This window comes from Pagrus major, chromosome 15, assembly GCF_040436345.1.
Source record: "Pagrus major chromosome 15, Pma_NU_1.0".
NCBI lineage: Eukaryota > Metazoa > Chordata > Actinopteri > Spariformes > Sparidae > Pagrus > Pagrus major.
Genome location: NC_133229.1, coordinates 31,187,928 through 31,199,486, shown reverse-complemented (window position 1 = coordinate 31,199,486; position 11,559 = coordinate 31,187,928). Strand labels below are relative to the sequence as shown.

At 42.7% G+C, this 11,559-nt stretch overlaps 2 protein-coding genes across 3 annotated transcripts in view; one reads left to right on the top strand and one right to left on the bottom strand.

Moving 5' to 3' along the window:
- The window catches only part of ppp2r5d (protein phosphatase 2, regulatory subunit B', delta), a 13,545-nt gene extending 11,910 nt beyond the window's left edge, over positions 1–1,635 (top strand). For both annotated transcript variants that reach the window (XM_073481397.1, XM_073481398.1), the window contains exons 15-17: positions 67–114; positions 391–504; positions 590–1,635. In XM_073481397.1, coding sequence (XP_073337498.1) covers positions 67–114; positions 391–504; positions 590–727 — 300 coding nt within the window. In that variant the 3' untranslated portion in view covers positions 728–1,635. The remainder of the gene's footprint in view (positions 1–66; positions 115–390; positions 505–589) is intronic.
- A 3,662-nt stretch (positions 1,636–5,297) lies between these two features.
- On the bottom strand, positions 5,298–9,295 carry mea1 (male-enhanced antigen 1). The gene is made up of 4 exons (XM_073481399.1): positions 9,216–9,295; positions 7,904–8,233; positions 7,427–7,535; positions 5,298–7,276 (listed from the first exon to the last, which is right to left on the bottom strand). Exons 2-4 carry the CDS (start codon positions 8,219–8,221, stop codon positions 7,095–7,097), a joined length of 609 nt encoding a protein of 202 aa, XP_073337500.1. The 5' UTR covers positions 8,222–8,233; positions 9,216–9,295; the 3' UTR covers positions 5,298–7,094.
- Between the last annotated feature and the right edge of the window lie 2,264 nt (positions 9,296–11,559).

Sequence of the window (11,559 nt, the reverse complement as noted above, 5' to 3'; positions counted from 1 at the left end):
TACAGCCATATCTTTGTGATTATTATTGTTATTATATCAGCATTGTGTGTCCTTCTTTTGTTTCAGAGCAACAAGCTCCACCCCCTCCGCCCTGGACTCCACCCACAGGAAGAGGTCAGCTGTCTTATGTTTTATCATCAGAGTTTGGTAAAAAATATATGTTTGTTTTTAATGTAAATTATGTTCATAAAGGGGCGTGGTCAAAATAACTGAGCCCGTTGCTTTAAGAGAGTGTTGCATCATCTCTATTATGTACTGTGTTTTAATCAATACCTGTACAGTGACAGTAGTACTGTGTGTATTTACAGTACATGTTGTACAGTGACAGTAGTACTGTGTGTATTTACAGTACATGTTGTACAGTGACAGTAGTACTCTGTGTATTTACAGTACATGTTGTACAGTGACAGTAGTACTATGGCTGTGTACTCGATGGAGACAGAGACTCCGACAGCTGAAGACATCCAGCTGCTGAAGAAGACTGTGGAGAGCGAGGCCTCACAGGTACTGATGATCATTAATTAATTAATTGATCAATCAGTAAGTCAATGAATCAATCAATAAACCTGTCCCTCCGTCTGTCTCTCAGGGTGTGAAGGACCTGAAGAAGGACAAAGTCCTGATGAGGAGGAAGTCGGAGCTTCCTCAGGACGTCTACACCATCAAAGCTCTGGAGGCTCACAAGAGAGCCGAGGAGTACCTGACAGCCAATCAGGAGGCTCTCTGACCGGGGGAGGTGGTCCCTGCTGAGCCTGACTCCGCCCCCCTGCTGTCCGTCTCTCTGGGGAGGAAGTTGAAGGTGTCGTGGAGCGGCTGGTCTGGGGTCAGATTGGGACGGAGCTGACGCTGCGTTCAACAACACACCGACCTTCTCACCTCTGACCCCTGGTGGCCGATAACAAGTAGGACACTGTGTACGTGCTGTCTCAACGTGTGTCAGCGGTCATGTGATGATGACATCATCTGCTTCATGTTGCACTAACACCTCCAACACCTCCCTCTCCAAACATCTGCTGCTGTTTGACTGAAGGTCCCTGAATGCATCACCAACAGGCCTCCTCCACTGCAGGAACTTAACGAGCTGTTAATTAATGCCTGTTAATTAAGGCTCTTCAGCCTCCGTCCAAACAAACGATGATGCAGCTGCTCTCTGACGGTTAAAACAGAAACATGTAGTCATTTGTTGTCCAGGTGTCTCACAGGTGTCTTACAGGTGTCTCACAGGTGTCTCACTGTGTCCACACATTGTGCGTAAAGAGACTTTTCTGTCCAAACCAGACCGAGTCAGAGACCTGAACTCAACAGGCGTTCTGTGGACTTGAGCATGACACTTATTGTAAGCTGAAGCACTGACATGACAGTCATGTACAGTGGAAGAGAGTTTCTCAAACGTTCTGCGTCGTGCACCGCCTCAGATCATATTCAGCTCCTCTATAACCAACGTTAAAGTACAGCAGCGTCGTCTGACTGTGTTCAGCTTCCTGTTTTGGTCATTTTCTGCTAAGTTAGCAGGTGCTGTGTAGCCACTAGCTCTCGTGCTCTCCTCACTGTCGTCAGCTTCAGTTTCCTTCTCCGCACTTCTCTTCAGCCTCGTTTGACGTGTTTTTGTACCTTTCCTTTGACCTCTGCTAATTATTCTGTCATCGCAGTTTGAGGTTCGCTCGTAGCTAATCATGGATGACATGTCCATGACATGCATGAACGTGACAACGTACCAGTCTGAAACAAAAACATTACAGGAAAGACAAAATTTACTTTAAATTACATTCTGACCACAGATTGTGCAGTATTTTCATAATATTAACTGTATGTTTGTCAAAAATATTTCTGGGGTTCCTCCACACACCTCCAGAGGGAGCTCCACAGTTTGAGACTGTATAATTGCTCTACACACATAGATTTAAATTAAATAATATATGTACATATATTATATAAGCATGGGTTACAAATGTACCAGGAAGCAACAATCAGTCTTTGTTCTGCGTCAAAGCTGTCATGCAAATATCAAACAGATCTTAACAGACATAAAGACACAGACAGCAGCTCATCGCTGATTATCACTCATTACTTATTTAAACTATATTTTTACTAGAAACAGCTTCTAAAGTTTATTTATAACACTGACGTGTTGAAGGACGCAGCTGATTTCAGGTTATCTGTCCGTGTGTTTGGAAGCACAGGGACGTTCAGGGAGCGTTGGTATTTCCAGAATAATGCAGCAGAGCAGTGACTGAACACAGCGCCACCTTCTGTCAAAGGAAACAAAGACGATTGTTTTCTGATTCAGGAGGAAATGAAACAGCACAAGGTTTCATTTATTATAAAGGAATGATAATCAACGTCATGTAAACAAAGAAAATCAATATCAGCTGCTTCCTCGTTTGTCCTCCTCTCTGAATATCTGAAACGTTCTTGTTTATAAATGAGTGGAAACACGAAGCGTAGAACCTTCAGGGTTCTTCAGGTTCTGTGTTCTGTGAAGCTCTCAGCTCTTTAAGTTCCTGCAGCGGAGGAGACCATAAACACATCACGTCTGTCCTGTGACACCTGAACACAGCACAGAGGAGTTCACTGACTGACAGCAGCTCCACTCCAGAGCCCCGCCCCCTCCACCTGACCTGACCAATCACCTGTCAGCATGGACCTGCGGTGGACTGACGATGATGACGATGACGATGATGGTGAGGAGACACAGTGAATGTAGACGTCCAATCAGCATCCAGCAAAAGCAGAACAAGAGTTTGATTCCAACGTGATGTACTTCCTGTTTGTTTGTTTGTTTTATTTTAATGTCTATTGTCATGACATCATCACGTCTAAACCAATGAGAGAAGAGATGCATGAAAACACTTAAAGAACAAAAACGTCCCGTGTGAATGTTCGTCTGTACGAGACGCCGCCACTCGTCAGGTCAAAGGTCAAACACAGCGACACGTTCAGGAGTCGTGGGAATTCTCCAAACTCTAAAGAAGCTTCTGATCAGAATATTTCAGTGTCAATCACTTCAGTGTAAACAAACAAACGATCAATCGACCGATCGACTGGACGAGCATCAACACACCACCTGGTGTGTTTTATTTTCTGAATCATTCCAGTTAAAGTTTTTCATTGTTTTCACTCCTCAGACTCTCTGAGAGTCTCTGCTGCTTCACTTCCTGCTTCTCCTTTCAGTTTAAAGCTTCACACAGCTGAAGGCTTTTATCGTGAAGCAGCCACAGGAAATGAGTCGTGTCACAGACGTCAACGCTGCTGTTTTAACTTCATCTTCACATTTAAAGAGGAGTTTTATTTTATTAGACAGCGGAGAGCAGACAGGAAGTGAGAGACGAGGACGCTGCGTCTTTAACGCGTCCTCCACCAGAACACCGATGTAGTTTTATTTTTTAGGATCCCCCCACACTTCCTGTTCCACCACCATTTATCCAATCAGCAGCAGGTTTCTGACGTCCTGACTGCTGAATCTGATCTTAAATATCACGCCGGTCACTTCCTGTGGTCACTTCCTGTCCCTCAGAGCAGAGCTGTGACTGGCCGACACCTGGAGGCAGCAGCTCAGGTGTTCACACACAGGTTAACTTCCTCCAAACAGACGCAGTGTGTCAGAACGTTCGGCTGCTGAACCAAACCTCATTCAAAATTTATCACGATTTTACTGCTCAGTCTCTGAGTTGTTACAGGATCATTAATGAGACAGGAAGTTGAAATAAATCAGATTATAGTAAACATAAATGTGGATCTTAGGTTTTGTCCTACCAAAATAAAAGCGTGGATGTTGAGCAGATGTTGATCAGGATAAAAACATTAGTTGATTGTTTTGAAGATGGAGTTCAGTATCCTGGTGACGTCACATTTTTAAAAGCAGAAAACTTAAATTTGAAATCAACAAATTTAAAACTAATCGTCTCAGAAAACCAGCCGGACTTAAATCAGATGTTTCATGTTGCACATTAAAATAACTGAATGTTTGAGATGAAGCGTCTCTCTGCGATCCTTCCTGTCTGCTCTGCTCCCTGAAGACTCAGACTCCCATGATCCTCTGCTGTCTCACTGCTGTGATCTGTGTCACATTTTGTGCCATGAAGACTTTAAACAAAGACAAATGTTCTCGTCACAGCTGCAGACTTCACCTGTGAAAAGAAAACCTTTTTTGTGACACTTCGGGTCAAAGTTCCATCACAAACTAGACGACAGATTTTTGTCAGGAGAAATTCATTTAAATCAAAGTGCAACATCTTCGTCGTTGTTGTTGACGTGCAACACATGCAGTTGTTCTGATAAAAAGCATTTAAAAAGTGCATTTTTCCACAAAAACATAATAAATGTCAAGTCAGTTTCTGTTTTTACGACACAAAGTACTTCGTAAATGTTCAGACGTAGAGCTGCTGACAGAAAACTGGCGTCAGTAATGTAAAAGTTCATCTTTGTGACGTGAAGAAATCACAAAATATTACGACTTAAAGTGGTAACGAGCTGATTAATTATGGTTAATATTCCACATTCAATCATTCAAAATGTTCCATGTGAGCGTTGATGTGTTCGTCTTTTTGTTTTAATTAACGAAGCCCGTCATTAACATGTAACCGTCTAACCTGTCGCTGCTTCACTAACCTCGTTAGCAATATTGTTTAAAGCTGAGAAACGCCGCAGAGAGCCGCTGCACGGCGGCGAGCGCAGAAACAATCCTCCTTATAGGAACAAAAAGTATGAAAAGAGAAGTTGTTCAGGACGTCTGCTTGCAGTTATTGTTGTACTGTATATTGTCATGTGTACTGACTCATGACCACGCCCACATCCGGCCACGCCCCTCCCTTTTTGTTATCTTTCCGTTCTCGTCAGCTGGTTTATGTTGCACGTGGTCTTTACTCGCCGTCGTGTGATTCGCTGTCAATCAATGACCATTCCAGTGGTGGGATAGCCCCGCCCACTTCTGTCGTCGCTGGACAAAATGGCCGCCATGGGCCCAAGAGTTTATTTTCAATGTTTTAACTCCTCCAGACGGTAAAACTGAATGTTGTTTGTTCTGTTTTAATGTGGGAGGAAGCGACTGACACGTGATCCCCACAAGATCAAGTGGAATCTGAACCAAACTCCATGAAGTTTTCTTAGAATTTTAAAGCGACACAAATCTCCAGATGATAATAAATCTGTATTAAAGTCTGAGGAGCTCCGACAGAACGAGGAGGGTCTTTTTGTCCAGCGGTGACTCGACGTCGACACGTTAGTGACAGAACAGGAAACATGGCGGCGAGCTCTCCACTCGAGTCCCGACACTAAAACCTGAACGCTGCTTCCCGTCATCCTGTACATAAGTTGTACTTTAATTAGGTAGAGCATTACATGGTATGAAAGTCGATTTTGTACAGATGTTCATGTATGTACAGAACAAATCAAAAGAAATAAAGTGGACATGTTTGACAATCAGTGTGTCTGCTTCACACACGCACACACACACACACACACACAGAACAATTACAATCAAATAATGAAATCAATAAAAACATCAACATTTCTATAAAAGGCTTTAAGGTGGAATGTGACTTTATCTTACATGAACTTTACACTGAAAATCCAAACAGGAAGTTCTCATCAGTTTCCTTCTACAGAAGACGAGAGCGGCTTGTTTGCAATTAACGATTCATTATTCTCATTATCGATTAATCATTTGATAAAATAGTGACAAATAATTTAAAGCTTCGAATCAGTAACGCAAAGAAAACAGGAGCAGAGTACGGGATCACACAAGGGTCAAAAAGATTCAGTTTGTAAAATATTAAGAAATCAGATTGAAGTCAGAAGCAAATCAATGTTTTCATGAACATCTGAACTGAAACAACACAAAGTTACACATGGGAACATTTGAGTTGCAGAAAATTAATCTTCTGCTTGAAGAGACAAAATCAGGGTAAAAAAAAGTTCTTTAGTTTGTTTTGAATCTGAGCTCGGACTTAAAACTTATAATCTGCTGAACATTGAACACGTGTTCTTCAATCTTGTCTTCAAATTCTCACTGATGTGAATTTATCTCACGTTAACAGACAACAAACATCTTATTTGCACCTTGAAGCTGCTTTTCTGTTCAAATTAAGAATAAAAATCATCTCACAAACATGATTTGATTGTTACAAAAAAAAAGATAAAACACTTGATGAGATTTAAAACGACCCGGCTGCTCCAGACGTCCGGACGTCAGGTCTCATCTGGACTGATTTAAAAACACTGCGGACATGTTTTGGACGGTTTCAGGAGAATTAACTGTCTCTGTCACTGAGCTGCAGTTCTCATTCTTAGTGATGAATAGATGTTGTGATTTATTCTCTGTCGACTGTAATGATGAATGTTTACAGCCTGCTGGAGGTCCAGAGTCCAGCTGCAGACACCACCTGAGCCGGACGAGGTTTAATCTCTCCATCGTTAGTGAAAATAATCAGAGGACAGAAACTCTGACACTGAAGGTAACAGCAAGAAACTGAACACTGAATAATTAAATGTCACTTTTAGCTGAAGTTTGAACTAAGTTACATGAATGTGTGACGTGTTCTCAGATGTAATGATTAAATATGTTCCACTTTTTAAAGCTGATTCTGATATTTGTTAATTTAAGGATCTTAAAACGTGACTCAGACTCACAGATCTGTGACGAAGCCGTGCTGAACCCGTCAGTTAGTTCTGATCAATCATCTGTTTTAAAACGTTCATTTAGCCGCATGTTCCTGTTGTGTAGCAGTTTGTTTATAATCTGTTATCTCCCCGTTTAAAGAGATGTTTTTCAGAAATAATAAATCTTATTTATTGACCTAAAAGTCTCAACAGACTGTAAATAAAGTCGCCTGTGAGACTGAACTGAGGGATCATCAGTTTAAATCAGTTTCAGCAGCTTCAGGTGATTTTTAATGAAACTAAATTAAACAGGTGTGATTCGCTCGTCCATCAGTCGACTCTCTCAGGTCGCCTCCCTCTGTCATCACCGACCCTCTGTCAGTGTCCCTGAAGTAGTCGTGGTGTGTTCAAGGTCTGTTGTTGTTGTTAGTATGTGAAGTGATCAGGTTCCACTGCAGTTGTTGGTGATGGTGGTGCGTTCAGGGTCCGTGATGCGTTCAGGGTCCGTTGATGTTGCTCCTGCGTCCGAGGCGCAGCCCGGCGGCGCTCTGCCGGCTCTGCAGCGTGTTCTGGACCATGTCCTTCCACTGGTCGTCAGAGATCTCTTCGGCCCACGACGGCACGCCGAGAGACGGCAACGCCACGGCCGCCATCGTCCTCTTCACCAGCTCCACGTGGTCTGCAGGGAGACAGGAAGTGATGTCAGCAGACAGGAAGTACTTCAGAAAGGCTTAGGGGTATATTTATGTTTTTATAATACTGTAAACATTTATCACAACAGTGAGTCAGAGACGGTACGGCAGCCTGTCGAGGACATTCTGAGTCTGACCTGCGTCCATCGGGATGGAGGCTCGACTCCTCTGAGCCGCCGCTCCCTCAGGGTCCTCCTCCTCATCGCTGTCAGGGGGAGGAGCTTCAGGGAGGTGCAGACCCATCACCTGCACACAGACAGGTGAGAGAGACAGACAGGTGAGAGAGAGACAGGTGAGAGAGACAGACAGGTGAGAGAGACAGACAGGTGAGAGAGAGACAGGTGAGAGAGACAGACAGGTGAGAGAGAGACAGGTGAGAGAGACAGACAGGTGAGAGAGAGACAGGTGAGAGAGACAAACAGGTGAGAGAGACAGACAGGTGAGAGACAGACAGGTGAGAGAGACAGACAGGTGAGAGACAGACAGGTGAGAGAGACAGACAGGTGAGAGACAGACAGGTGAGAGAGACAAACAGGTGAGAGAGAGACAGACAAGTGACAGACAAGTGAGAGACAGACAGGTGTGTGAGTCAGCTGTTGCCGGGCAGATCTCACCTCTATCCTGTGCTGCACCTGCTGCAGCTGCTCGTTGTGGGAGGAGTTGTCCTCCCCCCTGTCCTCCCCCTCCTCCCCGGCCTGCTCCGGCTCCTGGTTCAGAGGCTGGTAGTAATACCCTCCGCTGTTCTCCTCCTCCTCTTCCTCCTCTCCGTCCAGCTCCATCTCTCCCCCCTCCTCCTCCTCCTCACCCCCTCCCTCCCCCCCGCTCCACACTGGCAGCAGACCTCCCTCCCCCGGACGCTCGTCCTCCCCCAACTCGTCCTCAGAGTTCGGTAAGACTCTCTCCGGTCCCATCGCCGAGCTCCACACTTCCATCCACAGACTGACCTGGAGGGGGGGGAGAGGGGAGAGAGAGGGGGAGAAACAGAGGGGGAGGGGGGAGAGAGGGGAGAGACAGAGGGGGAGAGAGGGGGGAGACAGAGGGGAGAGACAGAGGGGGAGAGACAGAGGGGGAGAGGGGAGACAGAGGGGGGAGACAGAGGGGGAGAGAGGGGAGGGACAGAGGGGGAGAGGGGAGAGACAGAGGGGGAGGGACAGAGGGGGAGAGGGGAGAGACAGAGGGGGGGAGAGAGAGAGAGAAAAATACAAATTAAAAGTCTTTCCTTCCTGTTGATCTTGTGAAATGTTTAAGCCTCTAAAAATATCAGAAAAGTATTTTCCTCTTTAGCTGATCGATCGTTACAGCTGATCGATCGGTACAGCTGATCGATCGTTACAGCTGATCGATCGGTACAGCTGATCGATGTGTTCACCGATTATTGATGTCTGTGCTCTCAGTGAGCTGCCTGTCTTGTTTAAAGCTGTTCAGGCTTCAATAAAACATCTCCTTCACAAAGATGCAGATCGATATCAGTCTGATCAGATGAACTGATGATCAATAAAGACGATGCAGCTGTAAAATCAATGATCAGAAACAGAAACAGCTGTTGAAGGGAAGAAGAAAACCAACATGGAGGATGTTTGTGAGGGAACCACTTTGATTCTTTAAGCTAACCGCTAAAGCTAACAGCTGCGTTAGCGTCAGTGTTTCCGGTGGCTTAAGCCAGGCAGTCCGCAGGTTGTCGGTTCTATTCCCGCTCTGATGAACCGGGCTGTCAGCAGGTACATTATAATGAAGATGGTGATGATGGAGAACAGCTGGAGCGGCTAACAGCTAATGAAGCTAACAGCTGGTTGTTTCTGACTCGTTTTCTCTCCGGTTATTAAAACTCTTCTTCTGCTGCTGTGTGTTGATTTATGACCAACAGAAGAAGAAGAAGAAGAAGAAGAAGAAGACTAAAGCCTCCAGGTGAGGCGTTCAGTGTCTTACCTGTCCGTCCGTCTGTCTGTGTCTCTCTGCTCGGAGCTGTTAGCCGCTGCTAGCTGCAGCTGCTCATCAGACACTTCCGGATACGTCACGACGCCGGAACAAAACTGACGCCTGACGCAAAACAGGTTTTTTTGTTTGTTTTTTAAATGAGGAACTTTATTTATAACAGAAAAATAACACGAGTCAACAAAAACAACAAAAATGAGACAATTTGAATTATTACAACAAATATTTATTAATTTATTTTCAACCATTTGTTTCTCAATTTAAACATAAATGACGTCACAACACGTAAAAATATAAAGTCTCGTTTTAACTCTCAGATTCTTCTATTTATTTATATTCAAAGATTGTTTTGTCTATTTTAATCATTATCTATCGATCCACTTATCAAAATAAATAATAATACATAAATAAATAAGCCAAAATAAAACATAATAATAATAATAACAGACATAAACACGAAGCTTTATTTAAAGGGTCAGATTCAACATTGTGTTGACATTTTTTCTTCATAAATATGTTGTATGAAAGAAAAAGATGAAATTCTTTATGATCGTTTAGTTTTACTAAATCCTGTCTGATGTAAAAACAATAATCAGGTAGAATAACGATATTATATTATATTATATTATATTATATATAATCATGATATGATTTTATTCACACTGTCAGTATTTATTTATTTGAAATTAATTTAATTAATGTCACATGAATCAGCAGCTCAACACAAAACACAAATATCAAACTGAAGCACATTGATGACGTCTGATCACATTTATAGATTAAACTGACTTCCTGTTTAAAATGATCTCCACATACTGATCTTTTATTAATCTGTTCAGTGAAGATAGAAAATCAATAAATCAGTGAAGTTTGATTTGATCAATAATCCCAACAACAAACACAGAATCATGCTTGTACAATAATCTCACTGGAGGATTATTAATACCAGAACCGAACCAGCAGGAGGCGCTGTGGGTCACATCAGATGAGACAAACAGACTTTAATCTGTTTCTGCTGTTAGAATTAAAATCGTTCAGAACCTTGTTGATCAAACGGAACCGTCTGTTCTTCACGGTACCACTAACGTGCTCCAGAAGCTGCAGCTGCCTCGGTCCACCTGCTGTTTGGACTCAGTGGAAAAACTCCGGACAGACTCAGTTTGACAGCTTCCACACTGAGCTGTGCAGAACCTGCACACGGATCGATACTTGCTGCTCGACTCTCAGCACCCGATGCAGCAGAAACTGGGTCATCAGAACCTCAACCATCGGGCTGAGACCGTCCTGACGAGTGGATTAAGATTTTGCTCTTATTGTGAAAATCCCGACCGGATGTCATGTCAGGTGATTTGTCGGCGCTATCGGGACGGACACGAGCTGATCGATCAGCAGCTTCTGATCGATCAGCAGCTTCTGATCGATAATCAATAATCAGGTCATTGATCGACAGTTTAACTTAAAGTCGGTTTAATTAAAAAACAGTGACGTCACACACCGAGGAGGATTAAAGCGAGGCTCAGCGGGGTGTGACGTAACAACTGCAAAGATTGTCTAAAGGGGAAGAGGACTCACTCTGCCAGACATCTTTTGACTTATTATTGTTTACAGTGTTTTATGAATCTCTTCATCTCCTCATCAACATCACATTCAAACGAGTTTACACCAAACTGCAAAGATGTTATATCATATGTCACACACACACGCGCGCGCGCGCGCGCACGCGCACGCACACACACGATATTATTTTGAAAACAGTGTGACAAAAGATCTTTGACTTGTTTTTTATTAGTTTCTTTACTTTCTTTTTTCCCCAATAACACACAAATATTTGTGAAGATACATTTTTAAAACGTGTGTATGAAAACTGAACATATGTTGATCCATTTGAAATGAATACATTTGAATAATCCTTAAAATAATCAAAATAATTACTGATTGTCTGGTTGTCGTTACGATCATTATAAATGATCTGGTTATTGTCTTGTTTGTTTATTTATTGTTGTTTGTTATAGTGTTTTGACAAAATGAATCTCATAAAGGTCCACTTGTTTTTCTTCTTTCAGCCTCATGTTGCTTCATAAGCACCGATGACTTAAATGTGATGATAATGTATAAAAATAAAGTGATTATTTTAATATAATGTCCATCAGATAAAATGCCTCTGCTACATTTTGCACTTCATTTGATGTCTTTGTAAATATTTGTCGGCTACTAACAAATGTTTTATTAAAAAATGTCTTGATTGTGTTGATGTATTATTATTGGACGAGTGGAGAAAATATAAATGTATATTATTATTATTATTATTATTATTATTATTATTATTGTTGTCACCATT